The sequence below is a fragment of the Puma concolor genome, chromosome A3 (genome assembly GCF_028749965.1).
Source record: "Puma concolor isolate L17-30 chromosome A3, mPumCon1.1.hap2, whole genome shotgun sequence".
Taxonomy (NCBI): Eukaryota; Metazoa; Chordata; class Mammalia; order Carnivora; family Felidae; genus Puma; species Puma concolor.
The window spans coordinates 111,006,162-111,026,614 of NC_141669.1; the positions used below are offsets into that span (position 1 = coordinate 111,006,162).

Below are 20,453 nucleotides of genomic sequence, written 5' to 3' on the forward strand. Positions count from 1 at the left end.
CACACAATTGGATGCTATTTATCAATGGAAATAGCTGAACTAAAGCCACACACGACAGGCTGAGTACATTTCACAAACTGAAAAATATTTGCGACTCATATTCCAGAGAAAAGATTAATACCTCTTATATATAAAGAGTTCCTTCAAGTTGTTAAGAGAAAGACCAACAGCTCAATACAAACATGAGCCAAGGATGTGAACAGGCAATTCAGGGTATAGGAACTACAAATGACTCTTAAATGTTTGAACAATTATTTGAGGTCACTGCTAAGAGAAATGCAAATTAAGACTGCACTTTCGAGGCACCTGGGTGTCTCAGTTGGTTAGGCATTTGACTCTTGATTTCAGCTCAGGTCATGATCTCACGGTTCGTGAGTTCGAGCGCTGCATCAGCTCTGCACTGTCAGCGTGGAGCCTGCTTGGGATTCTCCCTCTCTCCCTCTGCCACTCCCCCGCTTGTGCACGCTCTCTCTCTCTCTCTCTCTCTCAAAAATAAATAAACAAACAAATAAATAAATAATAAAAAAGATTCTCTCTTTCTAAAAAAAAATAAGAGAGAGAGAGAGAGAGAGAGACTGCACTTTCACCTTCAGACAGGCAAATATCACAGTCTGAGAACGGTGTTGGTAAGGCTGTGGGCAAAGGAACACTCTAGATATTGCTGGTGCAACCGTAAAGTGGCCCAAGGAATCCCACTTGTAGGAAATCATCTCACAAATTAGTGTGTATATAAAATTATCCATCACAGCATGGTTCATAACAGCAGAAGGGCTGGAAACCATTTGTATGCTCAAGAGGGGACTATACAAGTAAGTGGTAACGTTCAACTACAAAAATGAGGACTCCGCACACCCACTGGAATAGCTAAAATTCAAAAGATTGACAACACTAAATGCTGGTGTGGCTGTAGGGGCACTGAAACTCTCATACACTGCTGGTGGGGATGCAAAATGGTACAGTCACTTTAGGAAATCGTTTTTTTTTTGTTTTTTTTTTTTTAACTTAAATATGCCCTTGCCATGTGACCCTGCATTTCTACTTCTGGGTCATCACAGATGAGAAATGAGAAATGAAAACATATGTCCATACAAAGACTTCACAGCGATTTTGTAGCAGCTGTGTTTAGAAGAGTCTCGCACTGGAGCAGGAGAACCCACATGCCTAACTGGAGAACACGGAGCCACCGCGCTCCCCTCCACCGTGGAACACACTTGGCACCTACCAAAGAACAAATTACTGATCACGAAGCAATGTAAACGAATCTCAAAAACATAGAGGGAAGGAAGCCAGACACAGAAGAGCACATGCTTTAGAATAACATTTATTTTTTTTCTTTTTATTTTATTTTATTTTTTTATTTTTTTTTTAAATTTTTTTTTCAACGTTTATTTATTTTTGGGACAGGGAGAGACAGAGCATGAATGGGGGAGGGTCAGAGAGAGAGGGAGACAGAGAATCGGAAACAGGCTCCAGGCTCTGAGCCATCAGCCCAGAGCCTGACGCGGGGCTCGAACTCACGGACCGCAAGATCTTGACCTGGCTGAAGTCGGACGCTTAACCGACTGCGCCACCCAGGCGCCCCTAGAATAACATTTATATGACGTTCTGGAAGAGGCGAAACTAATCTGTAGGCTCAAAGCCTATCCCTGGCTGCCTGGGGCTGGGAGAGGGAGAGAGTGACTGGGGAGAGGCATAGGGGAACTCTTGGGGGGAGGGGGGGGCGATGGAAACTGAAGCTGGAACTCTTCCTAACCGAACCGCTGCATTTACTACTCCGAATTTACTACTCAGCACGCAAATCTCAAAAGAAGAAACGGATGTTACCAAAGCCAAAAGGAACCCCCACGTCTGGACCTCCGTGGCTTTGTGCAACTGTTCCCTCCGGCCACCACCAGGGACAAGGGCTGCCCCGGCCCTCAGCCGCGAGCCTGTCGGCCTCCTCGCCTTTGCGGGGGCATCAAGTCCCCGGAACTGCGGCTGGACCACCATCGCGCGCCGCGGGGACAGGGGCTGGCGGCCACCGCGATGCAGAGGCAGGCGAGCTCCGAGCCGGTCCAGCCGAGCTCCACACCTGCCAGTTGCGGTCGCCCGGCCTCCCTTCTCCTAGGGGCACTTCCGCGGGGTTCTGGCCAGGGCGCGTCTGGGCAGGACTGGTGGCCAGGCGGGGACAGAGAGGTCCGCCCCAGGAGACCCCAGAGGGGGGCGCTCCCTGCGCAGACCCGAGGGGCAACAGGTGGCCCCCAGCCCTGGTCTCTCTCCCCCCACCCCCAAAGGTCCTCAAAGGCCCTTCCGAGGGGCCCCGCCCCATCCCCACTCCACCCCGCTCCGCCCCCGCGAGGAGAGGGCGCAGAGACCTACCCCCGCTGGTTGGCGCGGGCAGGTCCCCCGTGGGGCCGCACGGATTCCGCCGGCCCTGCTCCCGCCCTTAGACGGCGGCTCCGGCTCCCCGAGGGCGCACGAGGTCCGGCCCGCTGCCAGGGTGCGGCGGGTGGGCTTCGGGGCTCAGTGCGGGGTGGCGCGGGAGGGTCGGGAGGCGGCGCGGGAGGGTCGGGAGGCGGCGCCCCGGCCGCTCTGGCCGTGGGTCGGCCCGGATCTAGCCGGGGCGGAGCCGGGAGCCGGGAGCCGCAGCGTGGACACCGAGGCACTCACAGCTATGGGCCGGGGGTCTCTGAGAGCTCGAGGGTCGCAGGCGTCGCTGCTGCTGCTGCTACTGTGGCTACCTTTGCAGGTGTCGGGGACCGAGGCGTTTCAAGGTGAGTGGGATGTGCCCCGCGGGGCAGGCCAAGTCACGGTCAGGGGATGGAGGGCCTGAACTGCCCTCCCCCCACCCACGGTGGCCGGGAGAACAGGGCTCGCCCAGGCTTTGGCAGGGTCTCCGTAGGACCTGCCCAGGGACTGTCCGCCGTACTTGGGCTGGCTTGGAGTCCAGACTGACACACTGCCCAGCTGACACAGTGCCAATGGCAAAGCAGTTGTGGTGGTGGTTGGAGGGGGTGGGGGGCATCTCCTCTAAGCAGCTGCCCAAGTCCCCAGACCCCTCTTCTAGGGTTCTCTGCTCTGACCACCCCCAGACCCCACCCACCAGTGTGGACTTCTTCCTGCACCTCCATCCCTTAAGGGCCAGCCCACTGTTCCCAGAGTCCCTGCTGTGCCCTCGGACTAGGGGGCCAGCTGTGGCCTCCACACTCAGGCTGGCCCCCGTGCTCACCCCACACCCCAGGGCCTTGGGGCAGTGTGTGTGTGTGTGTGGTTGATATTGTCGCCTTGTTTGGTGAGATAACGAAGGGTGCTCCGGACAGGCTGGACCCTGGGAAGTAACCTCAGCAACCCCGGTGGGTAGGAGAATTGGTGGGGTCCTGGATGTGAAGTGCCCCGCCACCTGCCTGGGAGGACATCAGGGGGGAGGCAGGAAGGGCTGGGCTGGGCTGGGTGGCCTGGGAGTGCTGGGTTCCAGAGCACTGTGGGGAGTACCTGTAGGGATGGGGTCCTCTTCTGTTCTGGGGCCAGGAGGGGGTGGGATGATAGCCCTTATGCCTTTGAGGATGGCTGCTCCCTCCTCCTCAGCATGGGGTCAGGAGAGGGTGATAGGACCCCTGGGAGGAGTGGAGAGGGGCTTCGTGCTCCCCGACACCACACTGGCTCCCCGGTTCAGCTCCCACCCTAATCCTCCTCACCACAGCTCTGTCTGCGCCTCCCTCTCCCTCCTCACAGAGGCACACCCTCCCCTCTCTACTGAGGAGGCTTAGGGCCAGCAAGAAGTACTTTTCCACACCCAGTTAAGTCCTCTCTGGGCTGGGAGACACCCCTTCCCCACCCTGCTTACCCCTCCTCCCAGAAGCACTCAGATCCCTCCCCACCCCCCTCCCCGCCGCCCCGCCCTGCCCAACCGTGCCAGCCCACTCATCCAATCAGGAAGGGCTTCCTGGGGGAAGGGGATTCCTAGAACTGCTGCTATTCCAGGTCTTTGATGCTGGGGTCTGGGGGAGAAGATGGAGGAGGAGAAAGGACTTGGGGTGGCCTGGCAAGAGCTGAGCCACTTCCACAGTCTGCCATCTCAGCGTGGGGTTGGGGCAGGCTGGGTGCTGGGGAACCGTCAGTCCTGGGAGCTGGGCTTGCCTCCCCAGGGATTGTGTCAGAGGGCAGGGAGGGCTGCCTACAGGCTCTGGGCTGCCTGGGGCCTGGCTCTGCTGGGCAGCTGGGCGGGGGTAGTGAGGGTTGCTGGAACCCACTGTGGGGTGGGGGGCTGGGAGCATTCCAGGGGAGCATTCCAGAGCCTTCTGAGTAATGCTTGGCTCTGGTATTCCTCCAGGGCCCCCTTAAAGCGCACCCGGCCTGGGAGCACTCAGGCTCTCCCCCCCCCCCCCCCCACCGGGGCCTCCCCACCTCCAAGATCCAAGAAAGGGGCTTCCAAGCTAGGGTCGCTGGAAGTCCTGCTTCCAGCATGAAGCCCCCAAGGGAGCTGTCTGGGCAAGGTGGGCCGCCCAAGACATCTGGCTGTTGTTTTTCTCAGATGGTGGAGGAGACACAGGCACCCTCTCTTCACAGATCTCTCACTCCAAAGGCATCTGCTGCCCAGGCTAAAAATACTCGAGGCTGCCTCCCTCTTCCTTCTCCTCTGCACTGGGGGCTTGGTCTCTTCCTTGTGATCTCTGACCCCCAAGCCTCCCCCAGGTCAGTGGGGCCTCTGGCTTCCCCAGCTGAGCTATCCTTCCCAGGCTCCTCTGTCTCTGTTCTGCCACCTCCCTGGTGGCTCCTCAGTTCCAAGGATGCCCGAGGAGCGGCCACCCTCCTCCAGGCTACACCTCTGAATAATGAAGGTGGAGTCTCCTGTTCCTCTTTGCTGATGTCCTATCACCTCATCCCTCTGTCCCCTACTCCTCTATGTTCCTCAGACTTCCCCCTCAGCTTTTACTCTGTCTTCACCCCAGGAGGCAACCCTGGAGAGCCAGTCACCCTGCACTGGGTCCTGGATGGACGACCCCGGCGCACGGGCACCCTGGACGAGCCGGTCAGTGCCAGGTCGTCCTTCCCTTTGCGGGGGGCCCGGGGTCTCCCAGCCCCTTTCCCCGTCTTCAAAGTTTAGCGTGGCAGTTTGGCTGGGGTCTTTTAGGCCCCTTTCCGGAGGCTTGGCAGGTGGGGGTGGGGAGACACATGAGATCACAAGAGCCTGCACGCATGGAAGTCATTTTCAGGCTTCCTGCCCCACCGTCCGCTTCTCCCTTCCCCCCAGAATTATCCAGGGGAATTATCCTCCCCACCAGGCAGAGATAGGGCCAGAATTTGTGAGCCCTGAAACTTTTCAGGGACCTCTTTATGCAAACACCAAAATATCTTCCTTTTGCAAAGTTTACCAGAACGTGTTACCCTGTGGACACATTGCTGTCTCCTCCAGTAACACTTCAGCCTCCCTGGCTCGTGCAGAATCCACTTCTGACCAGGGGGCACTGGTCACCCTCCTAGGGCAGGCCCGCCTGATTTTGCTTCTCCAGGATGCTCTGCCCCACTTGCTGCCAACACCCACCCATCACACACTTCAGAATAACCATGCTCCTGTCTGTATGTGCCACACAGCTTTGCTACAAATCAGGAGGCCAGTGCCCTTAGTATCCCCATATCACAGAGGGGCAAACTGAAGCCCTGAGAGGTTGGAGAAAGTACCCAAGGTCACACAGCTCTTTAGCCCAGAAGCCCGAGATCCACGAAGGTCTGAAAGGCTTCTAACCATTGGCCAATGTCCCCCAATTTTAGAGAGCCCTCTTTATCCTGAATTTTCAGGTAAAAGGCGACAAACCACTGTCCACGCCAGCAAGGAAGGCAGTAGAGCACTGTCATGAAGGCTGGAAGGCCCCCATAGGCCCAGGAGCTTTTAACCTAGGGCCTTACTGGCTCCCCCAGACCCTCAGGGGCCCCCATTCAAGCATGGTGCTGACCCGGGCTTTGAGCCGGGGCATCACTGGCAGAGGGCAAGGCTGGGCACATGCTGGGCACCTCCCTCCCAGTCCAGCCTAGGCTGTGACAAGGAAGGGCATCTCAGAGGGCCTTGCTTTCCCCTGCCTCCCCCCCTCCCCCGACCCCCCCCCCCCCCCCCCCCCCCCCCCCGCCCACCGCCGGGAAGCCTGCCAAGCTGAGGCCAGCAGACAGAGATGAGGCAGGGAATCCTGTCCAAGAGGCAGGAAATACCCACATTTCAGGTTAGGGATGGGGTGTGTAGTGAGGAGCAGGGTCACCAGGAGGGCAAGAAGCAAGGAAAAACAGCAGGACAGAGAGAAGGGAGCCCAGGGTGGGGGTGAGGTAGGAGGAGGCTTTCCATCTGGGGCTGCTGCCTGCGCTGGGTACAAACCTTTCTCCAATAAAGTAAGTGACATTCCAGCCATGTGAGCTCATGCTTGGGGCCTTGGGGTGGGGGGCTCTTGGCTGGGGTTGCGGGGTTGTCTGCCTCCCACCTGCAGAGAAAGGGCCCCCACAAGAATCTGAGCCCCTTGGCCCGGGGCCCAGCCCAGTGCATGGTGCAGGGAAGGGTGAGGGCCAGCATTCCAAAGACACAGCAGCTCTCCAGGATGCTCCTGGGCTGGTTCCAACTCTGGGCCCCCAGCCAGGCAGAGTGGACAAGGTAGGGGGGCCGGCAGATGGGGTATTTCCACAGGGTGGGAGAGGCAAACAGGCTAGCGAGAAGGAGAGGCTGCGGGCTGGCCCAGGCCAGCCTCCTGTGACATCTAGCTGAGATGTTTTTTCTCTTGGCCTGAGGTAGGGGGTCAGGGTTTACTTTATGGTCTCAGCAAAGCAGGTGTGGGGCAGGCCTTCGGAAGGCTAGGGGAATTTTCAGTTTGTCAGAATTGAAGGAGGAGGGAGTAAAGTCTGAATTCTGCAGGGAGTGGGGAGCAGCAAGAAACGAGGCTGTAAGGAGGCCTGAGCCTGGCTACCTAATGCTCCCCCAGCCAATGTCTTCAGGACCCCATTGTCCTCCCCACTCCGAGGAAGCCTTCCCGCTGTGACAAAGGAGGGAGGGCCAGAGGAAGAGTCCAGTAGCCTTGGGCAAGTCAGGGTACCTTCCTGGGACCCCTCGTTTCATTCCTCTGGAGGATGAGGTGTGCCCCTAGCAGGCTATGTCCAATGGCCGTTGTCAGAACCAAAACCGTCCCGAGTTTGGGAACATATTTGCCTGCATGTTCTCACCCCCACATCCATCCACACCTACCATGACCAGTGGGGAGCCTGCTGCCCCCTGCCCCCTGTGCTCTCCTTCGCCAGCCAGCTCCACATCCCACCTGCTCCCTCAGCCCTACTCTCCTTCTTGACCAGGTCTCGAAGCTAGACATGGGGCTGGTGGCCTTGGAGGCTGAAGGGCAGCGGCTCCTGCTCGAGCTGGAGAAGAACCAGTGAGTACCAGGCAGGGGAGGGGGCTGGGAGCCGAAAGCAGCTCCCGCTCTCTGGAGGGGATCAGTGCTGGGGGCAGGGATGGAGGGGAACCCCCAAGGCAGGCTGGATGGGGCGAAGGCTCCAGACGAAGAGGTACGGGAATTGTCCTGCCAGCCCATGACTGGCTCCCTCAAGGCTGGAGTAGACTGCTAAGCCTGGGTCAGCCCTGCTGTGGGGCACACCCTTCATTCCAGCCCCGGGATTATCTCGTTAGCTTCCTGCCAGAAATGAATGAGCATCACCTAGTGGGTGCTCACAGGGTGTGCTGAGTCCAAAGAGAATCCAAAATGGATTCCAAAGATGGGCAGGTGCTCGGGGCTGAGGTGAGGTGTGGCCTTTGTAGGTCAAGACTCCTTCAGGAGGCAGGCATTTGTCTGGCCTGCCTGGAGGGTCTCCATCTACGGGGAATGGAGCAGTGGGAAATGAATTCGGGGAGTCCCAGTAAAGCCAGATCACAGAGGCCTTTTTTTTTTTTTTTTAAATTAGAGTGAGAGTGAGAGCGAGAGCGCGTGCGTGTGTGCAAGAGAGAGAGAGAGAGAGAGAGCAGGGAAGAGGGGCAGAGGGAGCGGGAGGGAGAGAATCTCAAGCAAGCTCCATGCTCAGTGTGGAGCCCATTGTGGGGCTGGATCCCACGACCCTGGGATCACAACCTGAGCTGAAATCAAGACTCAGAAGCTCAACCAACTGAGCCCCGCAGGCGGCCCCACAGAGGCCATTGTAAGGCTGAGTGTCTTTGCAAAGCCAAAGATTCTGAGCTGGTGAATGAGTAGGCAGTGTGGGGCTGGGTGGGGTGGGTGTCCATGATGGAGTGTGGGGTCTGGAAACCATCCAGATGGAATTATCAACAGCCATCGTTTGTCGAGGGCTCGCTTCATTGAAGACACTGTTCCAAGCACTCTACACATGTTGGCTTCTCCCCCGTGGAGCCAGATGGACCAGGAACAGTATCTAGTTCCACCACACAGAACCATAGTTCCTCTGAGGTTCAGTGTCCCCACACATGAGAGGGGGTGACCACAGCACCTGCTCTTTGGGTTGAGTCTGTGCGTGGAGTGGGGGCGGGGGGCAAAGCTGGAGAAGGTGGAGGAAAGACTAGGAGGTGGAGAAGCAGGCACCACAGGTCTTTGGAGTGGTCTGGCAGTAAAGAGGTCAAGGCGAGGTGGGGATGGAGAATTTTCTTTACAGAAGAGACATTAGCTCACAGTTGATCCACCTTGGTGGGAAGGAGCCCGGAAAGATGGAGAAGGAAGGTGAGATCGTTAATGGAGTGGGGTCTGAAGAAGATGGGGATGGGGCTCCCTGCTCAGGTGGGCAGGCAGGAGCAGCTGTGGACAGGTGGGGATTCTCTTTTCTCCGGAAGCATGGGGTGAGCATCACTGAAGGACAGCTGGGGAGAAACGTGGGGTCTGGGGGCCAGAGAACAGAGGCCTGACAAGGCTGGGCATCGGGCAGGGCCACCCAGGGAGTTTACTGCCCTTCCTTGGCTCCAGGCCCCACCTCCTCATCAATGTCTCCTGAATCCTCCCTCCCCAAACCTGTGGAAGGAGCTGCCCACCATAGACTCCACAGGGACCACAAACTGTTTCTCCATTCCTGCTCCTCCCTGCTGCTTCCCACACACCCACTTCCCACACCTCAGTCCTCACCAAGGCTCCTTCCTGCACCCCGCCCAACCTTTCTTCCTCCAGCCCAAGGTCTTTCTGAGCTGAGCAGCACACAGTCGCTCCTGTCCCTTCCCTCAGATACATTTGGGTGCTTCTCCAGGGCTAGCCCTATGCCTCACTCATGGAGCTGCTCAATTAGCATTCAGGGAGGAAGGCTGGAGGGCATCCTGGAGGAGGCCTGGCTGAATTAGGTGACCCTTATAACACCCCCTCCCAGCAGGCTGCTGGCCCCGGGATACACAGAAACCCACTATACCCCAGATGGGCAGCCAGTGGTGCTGGTCCCCGACCACACGGTGAGATACTTCCATGGGCTCTGAGCACAGGGTAAGGGATGCTGGGGGGGTGCACTCCCTGAGGACCTCTCCACCGTTCCTTTCCCATTCGCCTCCTCTTTTTAAAGAGAGGCTGGAGCCAGCCCCCCCTCCCACCAGCCCCTCCCAGTTCAGCACTGGCTGAGATTTGGGGCTGGGTCCCTTGCTCTCCAGGACCACTGCCATTACCATGGACGTGTGAGGGGCTTCCCTGACTCCTGGGTAGTCTTCAGCACCTGCTCTGGGATGAGGTGAGGAGTTCTGGGGGAGGGGGCTGGGCCTGGGACTGGAGAAAGAGTCCCCTCACACCCCCCTCTGCACTCTTCCGAACTCTAGGGGCCTGATCACACTGGGCAGCAATGCCAGTTATTATGTGCATCCACGGTCAGCTGGAGACTCCGAGGACTTCATCACTCACAAGATGTTCCCAACCAGGCAGCTGTTCAGCTGGAAAGGGGCCTGCGGCCACAGGGATGCCGGGAGCAAAGGGGACAAGGCCAGCCTTTCTCGTGCCACTCAGATCAAGGTCAGGGGCACAGATAGGGGTGGGAGTGGAAATGGAGTATCCATAGCCCTGAAAATCGGAAAAGACAGGAATACACAGCCCCAGTTCAGGGCCTCCTATCCTGATATTTTTATTTGGAGGCTGAAGAAACAAGTTCCAGCAATTTTTAAAGTTAACTTTGTGCTTCCTGGGAATTGGGGTTGGCAGCCTGCCACTCAGGGTCACCATTGCCTCATCCCAGGAGAGGAGGGAGGTCCGCAGGAGCCCAAGGTTCTTGGAGCTGTACATAGTGGCTGACCACACACTGGTGAGCAGAGGCCCCAGGGGGGTGGTGAGGTGGGATGGGGCCAGCTCAGCCTGCCAGGAACTCTTCTGTATGTCTTTCCAGTTCTTGACCCAGCACAGGAACTTGAACCACACCAAACAGCGACTCCTGGAGGTGGCCAACTACGTAGACCAGGTTGGGGTTGGCGGGAAGAGAGTCCTAATGGGGGTGACTGTGACATGGGCTGGCAAGTCCTGGCAGGAGGTGGCAGGGTTGGAGATGAGCACAGACTATGGAGCGGAGAGGAGAGGGCGCCCCTGGGGAAGAGCACAGGCACTGTGGCACATCTTGTTCCCCAGGTCAGCCTGGTCCCGTCCACAGATTCTCAGGACTCTGGATATTCAGGTGGCACTGACTGGCCTGGAAGTGTGGACAGAGCAAGACCGGAGCCATATCACGTCAGACGCCAATGCGACGCTCTGGGCCTTCCTGCAGTGGCGCCGAGGGCTGTGGGCACGGTGGCCACACGACTCCACGCAGCTGCTCACGTGGGTCCCCTCCTACGCCCAAGTGGGTCCCCGTCTGGGCAGCCCAGAATCCTGGCCCCACCGGGTCACGCTGCGTTCTGCCTTCAGGGGCCGCGCCTTCCAGGGCGCCACTGTGGGCCTGGCGCCCATCGAGGGCATGTGTCGCGCTGAGAGTTCAGGAGGCGTGAGCACGGTGAGCTCCACCCGGGACAGGAGGGGGCGGAGAGGGACAGGGTAGGAGGCATCCCCGCAGCCCCCAGTGACGCAGTGACCGTCCCTACGCCCTCCCAGGATCACTCAGAGCTTCCCATTGGCGCAGCAGCCACCATGGCCCACGAGATAGGTCACAGCCTTGGCCTCAGCCACGACCCTGACGGCTGCTGCGTGGAGGCGGCGGCTGAGCAAGGCGGCTGCGTCATGGCCGCGGCCACCGGGTACAGACGCCGAGGTCGGGGGCGGGGGGCGGCAGGAGTTCCGGGGGAGGCTCCGCTAGACCAGGGGACCTTCCTCAGCTGCCTTTCTTTGGGAGAAATGGTTATCCCTCGATTTCCTCTTCCGTAAAATAGAGATAGTGGTCATAGCACCCACCCCGAGACTTCTTTATGAGGCTTAAAGGGAGGAAACGCAGAAGTGGATTCTCAAAAGTACGGAGCTTTTCAGAACATCCTAACAAGGATTCTCCAACCCCGGGAGTAACGGCGCTAGGTCGCGATTTGACCTTGAATGCCGGGCTGCCTGGTCCTGGCGTGACACCCTCCCGTCTCGGGCTCGCCGTGTGACTATGTACAGTTTACTTGCCCTCTTTGGCCTCCGCGTGTGGAGGATCCCGGCTGCCTGCTGCTTAGGCGGTTTCTGCGCATCCAGGGGCTGTGTGGCCAAGCACAGGGAGTAGTGGCGGGAGGGGGTCGCAGACGAGCAGGGGATTGAGGGGGGCGGTCCCCGCACGCCCGACGTCCTTCCCCCTCCTGTAGGCACCCGTTCCCACGCGTATTCAGCCCCTGCAGCCGGCGCCAGCTGCGCGCCTTCTTCCGCAAGGGGGGCGGTGCGTGTCTTTCCAACGCGCCGGACTCCAGGGTCCTCGTGCCTCGGGCGCGCTGCGGGAACGGCCTCGTGGAGGACGGCGAGGAGTGTGACTGCGGCCCCAGCCAGGTCAGGTCCGCGCTCCCGGTCCCCGGGGGCCGAGGCTGGCGCCCCGCTCGCCCCCTCCCCCGGGGTCTGGGTCGCTGCGCCCTCATCTGGTCCTACACCCTCTCTCCGGCTCCAGGAGTGCCCGGACGCCTGCTGCCTCGCCCACAACTGCTCGCTGCGTGCAGGAGCCCAGTGCACACGCGGGGACTGCTGCGCGCGCTGCCTGGTGAGGGCGTGGGAGGCTCGGGGTGAGGGTTAGGGGGCGCTCGGGAGCCGGCTGTTGGTCTTGGCTGATTGGCGCCCTCTGGTGCCCCTGCTGGTGCTGGCTCTGCTCTGCGCGCGGGCCCGCCTGGCCTCACCTGGCCCTCCAGCCTCTGAGCCGCTGTATCGGCGTGGATCTCTCAATGTCCATTGTCTCGCTGTCCCTCGGCCGCCCTCCCTCCACCCGGTCCCCTGCGTAGCTGAAGCCGGCTGGCGTGCTGTGCCGCCGAGCTGCTAGCGACTGTGACCTCCCAGAGTTCTGCACGGGCACCTCCCCCTACTGCCCCCCGGACACTTTCCTACTAGACGGCTCTTCCTGCGCCAGCGGCCGGGGCTACTGCCGGGATGGCGCGTGTCCTACACTGGAGCAGCAGTGCCAGCAGCTCTGGGGGCCTGGTGAGACTACCCGAGTACCGCTGGCCCCATCCTCGGGAATGCACCGTTTTCTACGCAGGGGAAGAAAGGGGGGGTGGGGTGGGGGTGGGGACTGAAGCCAGTGCGGTCCGCCCATGCTTCCTCAGGCTCCAGCCCAGCCCCGGAGGCCTGTTTCCAGACTGTGAACTCAGCAGGAGACGCCCATGGAAACTGTGGCCAGGACCGCAAGGGTGGCTTCGTGCCTTGTGCGCAGAGGTGGGGAGTGGGGCGGAGTTAGGGGGAGCGGGGTGGTGCACTGGGGCAAGAGGGACGCTCTGGACATGCGGTCACCCTCCACTTTCGTCCCCAGGGATGCACAGTGTGGGAAGCTGCAGTGTCTGGGTGGGGAGCAGCGCCCACTGGCACCACACACGGTACCGGTGGACTCCACGGTTGGACTAGGCAGCAGCGAGGTGACCTGCAGGGGAGTCTTCCTGCTGCCTGGTGTCCAGCTAGACCTGCATGACGTGGGCCTGGTAGAGCCAGGCACCCAGTGTGGCCCTAGAATGGTGAGCCCTGTGAGCCCTGCACACCAAACCCTTCCCTAATGCTTGAGTCCTGTAGGCCAAAACGTCACTCCCCCTCACTGCCTGGTGCACACACCACCCATAGGTGTGCCAGGACGGGAGCTGCCAAAACACTACCTTCTGGGAGCTGGAGCGATGCCTGACAGCCTGCCATGGCCATGGAGTGAGTGGCCGGAAAGGTGATGAGGGGGTGGCCTTGGACTTCCTGATCCCACGGGGCCTTCCTTCTCTCTTCCCCTCTGTAGGTTTGCAACAGTAACCATAACTGCCACTGTGCTCCGGGCTGGGCTCCGCCGTCCTGCAACAAGCCAGGGTTTGGTGGCAGTGTGGACAGCGGTCCTATACAGCCTGAAAGTGTGTCCAGGGAGGGAGGGGGTGCGGGGAGGGGCTGAGGCGGGGCACATGCTGAGGACGCAGCCTTACCCTGTTGTCCACAGACCACAAGGCATTCCTGCTGGTGGTGATCCTTAGCTTTCTGCTGCCTCTGCTCCCCGGGGCCAGTCTGGCCTGGTGCTGCTACCGACAGCCGGGATCCCGTCTCCAGCAATGCCTCTGCGGCTCAAGGAGGGGTCCTGCATGCACTGGGTAGGCTCTGAGCCCACTCCTGTGGTTGCTGCTCTGCAGAACTCTGCTGGACCTGGGAGAGCTGGGGTGGGGTCCTCAGACCTTCCCCCCAGGAGCAGAGGGATGGGCAGAAGCAAGTGGGAAGAAGCCCTGAGCAGGAGGCCACAATGGCCTCTGTTGGAGTCAATGATGTGGACCCCTGTGAGGCCCTCTTCCCCTCCCCGTTAATGTGGTTCAGCCCCCCCCCACCTGTTGTGTTTCTCCCACGAGGGGGCTGCCTCATCCTAGACTGCCATTGTTCTGCCAGCTAAGAATGCAGTTCTTGCTCCACTGTGCCCTTCCAGACTTTCCTAGCCTCTCATGAGTTGTCAGCCCCCTTTCCCACTTCCTCTGCCTAAATCTTTTCTGTACACCTTTAAAGTCCCCAGATGCTGGACCCAGCACACCCTTTTTACTCCTTACCGCTGGTTAGTTATGGCACTGGCTGCCCTTGTGCCAAGGGCCTGTCCCTAACCCAGTTCTCCATGACCTGGGAGGAGAATCACATAATACCTAAGCATGGTTGACCTAGGGCTGGCCCCTTCAGTGGGGTGCTGGGCAAGGGAGGCACCCCATGGCACATCTGACACTCCCTGGACTTGGGAGTGCTCTGGGCAAGCTGCCAGAAGGGGCAGGGTTTGGGCTAGAGATTGGGGCAGAGGGCATCCCAGACAGGGGCAGGGCACCAGCCAGGTCCCAGGTTCCGAGACGGGCTTTGACACAATGAGCAGTGATTGCAGGTCAATGGGGGAGGAGCAAGGTGGTCAGAGTTTGGTGTGTCAGCATAAGGGGGTCTAGAGACGGGGCAGGGTGGGGGACAACTGCATATCAGCACTAAAGCAGAATCTTATGGACGACGGAGACTGTTTCAGAGAGATAGCAAAGGAAGTGGCAAGGCGCTGGGCAATGGGGCATGAGCAGCCAAGCATGGCTTGGAGCCATTGAGGGCAGCAGGGCTACCCAGTGACAAGGGGCGCAGGCATGGCTGCGCCTGGGGGAGGAAGTCCACCCCGCTTTGGAACCTGAGTGATGCCAATATCTGGGTGGTGCCAGGGTGCTGGGGTGATGGCAGAGCTTGGGAGAAATGTCAGGGCTAGAGAGAAGTGCCGGTGGTTCTGGGGAGGCAGGAGCCTGGGCCCAGGGGCCTCTCTCAGGAGGGAGCAGGAAGGGACCTGGAGGGAGTGACATGGAGCAGAAGGGTAGAGACTCATTCAAGCAGAACTCAGGCTGTGCGCACCTGCTCAGGACCACTGTTCTGACCTCCTGCCCTCTTATCCCGAGGCTTAGGCCCAAAGATGGCCCACACCAGGACCCTCCCCCTAGGAGCGTTCACAGCATGGAGTCAGGCCCAGCAGCCACTGAAGAGCCCGGACTCTGGGGTGAGTGAAGCACGGTAGGAGATGGGGAGGGAGGTGAGGGTGGGCTCTTGCCTTCTGCCTCCTTCTAGACGCCCCCCCTCCCCTTCGTTTATCTCCCAGTTACCTTGAGGCCCCTGTCCCCACCCTGCTCCAGAGACTTCTGCCTGTGGTCACAACATTTGTCCTCCACCCATTGCTCCAGACCTTAAAAACTCTGCCAGAGCCCAAGAGCCACCTTGAGAAGCCTCTGTCCTGTTGCCTTGCCTGCAACCCCAAGGTAGGTAGAGACCCTCCCCACCTCACCCACCCATCTCTGTTGTCCCTCATCTGCCCTCCCCTACTGAGGTTTTTGAGCGTTATTATGCAAAGGAGATGTGACCTTGTGAAAAGCTACTGTCATGGAGACCAGAAGCTGGCAGTCCCTAGGGTGGGAGAGAGAGAAGTTGTATCTCTTTCTGGGTCATCGGTCCTCACTGAGGGAGCAAAAGGGATCCCAGCCCTCAGGGGTGACCTCTCCTCTTCATTTGCAGCAGGTCAAGTCTAGAAGCCAAGATCCTGTCTCTGGTGAGAGGGGCTCCTGAGATGAGGATACTTACAGACAGGCGACTGCTGACAGCCACCACAAGAACTTGGTCTCCCAGGGGCAGAGCCAGTGAATCACACTTCCTGCACTTTTGCAGCCTGCAAGTTTCTTCCCTGAGTCGAGCTCTGCCCCCACCCACTTCAGGACCCCGGAGCCTTATCAGAAGATGCCCAATGCTGCCCCATTCCCTATGGCTGGGGGGATCCTGGTAGGGTATATATTCCAGCCCAAGAATCTATCAGTCCAAGGAGCAAAGGTCATGTAGTCACTGACGTCCTGTCACCAGGGGAGGCTGGGTCATTCTGGGCATTGGGAGAGGTCTCTATCCAGGGAACTTGGGTGTCTCTGCATATGTATTTTACCTAGACCCAGCTCTGCAGAATCCAGTGACTGCTGGGCCAGAAGCCTGGGCTCCAGGGGCCCTACATTTCAGATTGAGTCTACTTCCCTGGAGCCTGGCCCTTGCAAAAACAAAACAAAACAATCCACAAAATCCTTGGGATCCTCCTCCCTCCCTTTTCCTGCCGTGTCCTCCAGATGCTTCCTCAGCCTCACCTCTGTTATCGGTCCTCCACCTGAGGTTTTGGAGGAGTGTGGTTCTGCTGTAGCCCTCTCACTTTGGACATTACTCAGCCTTCCCTCCATTCCATGGGAGGGGACAGTGGGAGCTGTTTTAAAAAGGATACCAAAGTAGAAGTCAGAAGAAAGATATGCTGACCTCAAGCTTCTGTGAGTCTTTTCTGTATGTAAATTCATCCCCATTGGGGCTCCCTGAGGGTCCCAAGGGGTGGTGGCTGGTGGGTGGAGCCTCAGATGGCAGCTGTGGCCCCAGATGTACCTGGGCATAGGACAGTGTTGCCTAGCTTGAATGATCCCTTTGCCCTGTCTATTCTGCCTCCCTTGGAAGTTCTCAGAAGTCACTTATTCTGTCCCCATTCTTCATGAAAGAATTGCTGAGTGATCTTCTGTATCAGCCAGCTGTTGCTGCATAACAAAACCACCCCCAAACACAGTAGCTTAAAATAACCAATTCTGTGAATTGGTAAATTAGGTTAAACTCAGCTGGTAGTTCATTTGGGCTCATATGTTTGCAGTCAACTTCTGGCCAGTTGGGCAATTCTGCCTCTGGGTTTGGCTACCTATTGCATAGACTGATGAGGACGAATAGACTATGTACCCATAGCTTGTTCACATGACAGCTAAGGAGGGTTCTAAAGAGCAGGACCAGGATTAGGGTAAGGCAAGTGATGCACTTGAGCACACACACAAAAGGCAATCAAGATAAATAAGATCTTAATGCAATCTTTTAAAGGATCAAAATTAAAACCAAAAAATCAATGATGAACAAAATATCAAAATTTTAACTGAACATCAGATCAGTAACAGCGTCATGCCAAGTCATGTTGGAACCTGAGGCAGAAGGAAAAATTCATAGTAGTGATCCTGTCTCATCCTAGCCCCAGCCCTGTCAGAAAGTAAGTGGAAGCTTGTGAGGCCTCTGGGAGATTCTATGACTGGCACATTTTACTTCCATAACATCCTATTGGCCCAAGCAAGTCACAGGGCCGGCCCAGGTTCCAGGGGTGGGGAGAGTAACTCTACCTCTTGCTGGCAGAGCAGCAGGATCCTGCTTCAGAGGGCATGAAGACTTGGGGAGTTTTTGCAACCAACCACTCCTTGCATTGGCAGCAGAGAAGAGGCAGCCCCAGAGGTTGAATGAGATGGTTTTCTAAAGCTGCCGTCTGTCTTAATTGTACCCATGGGATTCTGATTTATAAAGATGACCTGAGTAATGACATGGAGAGGTTAATGCCACTGAAAGAAGTTTTTATTACAAACAATTCCCAAGAGAAGGGATCATGCTATGCCATGCAGGATCACATGGGGAAGCATGAGGTTTGGCCAGGAGGCCGAAGGAGGAGTGAGGGGAGAGCCTAGGAAGGGCAAAGCACGGCTCAGGATTGGCCAGGCATGGGGTACAGGGATGGTCTTTAATCGTCAGGTACCTGGCCCTGTGGTGATTTAGGGCAGGGCAAATACTGGCTTGGTAAGAGCTAGAAAAAAGGCGGCGCTTGTGGGTATAGACTCAGAATTGGTTGGTCTGCACATGAAAGTCATATTCATAGGCAAATTTTCATTAACTCTAGGAATTAGCCAGCCCAGGAAGGGGCAGTCTCTCCCCCAAACACCAAGCTCCACCCCCCCAACCAAGATGTCAAACCATCATAAAATGCAAAAAAATAAAGAACATCATTAATACATCTCTCCACACTCTCATCCATCAGGGAGGTGTCTGGACCCCATGGGACTCCCACTCATATTTCATGTCTTAAAATGCCTAAAACTGCATGATACGGAGAAAAACCTGCATGATAAAAATTGACTGATCAAAAGCTGGATTTACCATGAAAGTGGTACTTTGAGGGAAATTTATAGCCACAGTATCTTTTATACAAAGAGAGCTAAAAGTCAGTGGGATAAAGGTCCAAGTTAAGAAGTTGGCTCAGGACTAGATGATTTCACTGATGAGTTCTACCAAACATTTAAAGGAGAATTAATGCCAATCACTTTCAAACTCTCCCAAAAAAATTCAAAGAGAAGGAAACACTCCCAAATTCATTTTAGGAAACCAGCATTGTCCTGATAACAAAGCCAGATAAGGACCATACAAGAAAACTACAAAGCAATATTCCTGATGAATACAGATGCAGAAATTCTCAACAAAATATTTAAAAAGTGAATTCAACAGCACATTAAAAGGATCATATACCATGATCATGTGGGTTTTATCTCACGTGAGATGCAAGGATGGTTTAACATATGCAAATCAATAAGTATGATATACCACATTAATAGAAAGATTAAAAAACATATCATCTCAATAGATGCAGAATAAGCATTTGACAAAGTATGGCATCCTTTGGGGCACCTGGGTGGCTCAGTCGGTTGAGCGTCCAACTTCGGCTCAGGTCATGATCTCGCGGTGTGTGAGTTCGAGCCCCGCGTCGGGCTCTGTGCTGACAGCTCAGAGCCTGGAGCCTGCTTCAGATTCTGTGTCTCCCTCTCTCTCTGCCCCTCCCCTGCTCATGCTCTGTCTCTCTCTGTCTCAAAAATAAATAGAAACATTAAAAAAAATTTTTTTAATAAAAAAAAAAACAAAGTATGGCATCCTTTCATTAAAACCCTCAGAAAATTGGGTATAGAAGGAGTAAACCTCAACATAACAAAGGCCAGATATAACAAACCCTAACATGACATCATATTCAATGGTGATTGGTTGAAATCTTTCCCTCTAAGATCAGGAACAAAATAAGGATACTTAACACCAACCACTCTCATTAAGCATAGTGCTGGAAATGCTAGTCGGAGCACTTAGAAAAAAAGGAATAAAAGGCCTCCAAATCAGACAGGGAGAAAATTATCCTTGTTTGCAGATAACATGATTTTATTTTATTTATTTTTAAAAGTTTATTTATTTTGAGAGCAGGAGAGGGGCGGGGAGAGAGAGAGAGAGAGAGACAGAGAGAGAGAATCCCAAGCCAACTCCATGCTGTCAGCACAGAGCCTAACTCAGGGCTCCATCCCACCACTGTGAGATCATGACCTGAGCCGAAATAAAGAGTCAGAGGCTTCATCAACTGAGCTATTCAGGCTCTCCAACATAATTTTATACATAGAAAATCCTAAAGATTCCACCCAAAAACTGTTAGGACTAATGAATGAATTCAGTATTACCACATTCAAAATCAACATACAAGGATCAGGTGTGTTTCTATTCACTGACAAATTATCCTTAAGAGAAATAAAACAGTCCCATTTTCAACTGCACCTAAAAAAAAAAAATACTACGGAATATATTTAACCAAGGAGATAAGAGGACTGCACAATGAAAACGACAAGACTTTCATGATGGAAGTTGAAGAAGACACAAATAAATGGAAAGATATTCTGTGTTCATCAATCAGAGAAACTATTAAAGTGTCCACCCAAAGCCATTTATAGATTAGTGCAATCCCTATCAAAATTCCAATGGTATTTCTCACAGAAATAGAAAAGATCTGAAAATTTGTACAGAACCACAAAAGACCCCAAATAGCCAAAGCAATCCTGATAAGGGTATAGACAAGGGAACACTAACATTTTTGTTAGCAACTTTTCTTCAAGTCTAAAGTGAGTTAGGGGAGCCTGGGTGGCTCAGTAGTTAAGCATGGGATTTAGGCTCAGGTCCTGATCTCACAGTCCGGTTTGTGAGTTCAAGCCCCTGCTATCAGAGGAGAGCCTGCTTCGGTTCCTCTGTCCCCTCTCTCCCTGCCCCTCCCTCACTTGGGCGCGTGTCCGTGCTCTCTCCTTCTCTCAAAAATAAATAAACTTAAAAAAAATTAAAACTACGGGCTCCTGGGTGGCTCCGTTGGTTAGGCATCCGACTGGTTCAGGTCACAATCTTGCAGTTCCTGAGTTTGAGCCCCACACTGGGCTCTCTGCTGTCAGTGCAGAGCCTGCTTTGGATCCTCTGTCCCATCCCCCCCCCCCAACCCCCCACCCCACCCCCGTAGCTCTGTCTCTCAGAAATAAATAAACATTAAAAACAATAGTTTGGCATGAGAGAGACCAGGTCCCCTTAGCGTGTTGTGTGGGTGTTGCTGGGAGGTGGGGGGAGGGTCCACTTAGGCGCACATCCAGGTGCTCTATTCAGTGGCTCCCGGACCTACGCGAAGGCACAGCCTGGGGCGGGGAGTCATTCCCATCACAAAGGCTCCTCCCCACAGCAGTATTCCCACTGGCACAGACACTTGGGTTCCCACCAAGCTGGGCTCAGGCAGGGCTGGGAAGGGGGCACCTGTTCCACCGGGACTCTGCTTCCAGCCGTCCTCTCTGTTCGCCGCCCGCC

The 20,453-nt window shown here is 56.1% G+C and overlaps 1 protein-coding gene across 7 annotated transcripts; it reads left to right on the forward strand.

Annotated features, from left to right (window-relative positions):
* The first annotated feature begins 2,538 nt into the window (after window positions 1-2,538).
* Window positions 2,539-16,288, forward strand: ADAM33 (ADAM metallopeptidase domain 33). Of its 7 annotated transcripts, XR_015249395.1 has the most exons (23): window positions 2,559-2,753; window positions 4,511-4,671; window positions 4,929-5,008; window positions 7,300-7,376; window positions 9,298-9,376; window positions 9,569-9,645; window positions 9,731-9,920; window positions 10,141-10,206; window positions 10,288-10,359; window positions 10,546-10,712; window positions 10,800-10,884; window positions 10,983-11,125; window positions 11,663-11,840; window positions 11,956-12,045; window positions 12,281-12,476; window positions 12,602-12,710; window positions 12,805-13,003; window positions 13,107-13,184; window positions 13,267-13,375; window positions 13,459-13,606; window positions 14,912-15,003; window positions 15,103-15,259; window positions 15,513-16,288. XR_015249395.1 is itself a non-coding variant. In XM_086701789.1 (22 exons), exons 1-21 carry the CDS (start codon window positions 2,654-2,656, stop codon window positions 15,220-15,222), a joined length of 2,421 nt encoding a protein of 806 aa, XP_086557915.1. In that variant the 5' UTR covers window positions 2,539-2,653; the 3' UTR covers window positions 15,223-15,259; window positions 15,513-16,288. The 7 variants fall into 7 exon arrangements, 4 of the variants coding, with proteins under 4 accessions (XP_086557915.1, XP_086557916.1, XP_086557917.1 ...); XR_015249393.1 differs by lacking the exon at window positions 4,511-4,671 and having other exon boundaries at window positions 2,539-2,753; XR_015249394.1 differs by lacking the exon at window positions 4,511-4,671 and having other exon boundaries at window positions 2,539-2,753; window positions 15,516-16,288.
* Window positions 16,289-20,453: the final 4,165 nt, after the last annotated feature.

What these genes read in the sequence shown, in the direction of transcription:
- ADAM33 (XM_086701789.1), top strand. Translation starts at nt 2,654, where the DNA reads ATGGGCCGGGGGTCTCTGAGAGCTCGAGGGTCGCAGGCGTCGCTGCTG. An exon ending in CCCAGTGTGGCCCTAGAATG is followed by an intron (nt 13,004 to 13,106) that starts GTGAGCCCTGTG and finishes CACCACCCATAG; the next exon opens with GTGTGCCAGGACGGGAGCTG. An exon ending in AGGGGTCCTGCATGCACTGG is followed by an intron (nt 13,607 to 14,911) that starts GTAGGCTCTGAG and finishes CCCGAGGCTTAG; the next exon opens with GCCCAAAGATGGCCCACACC.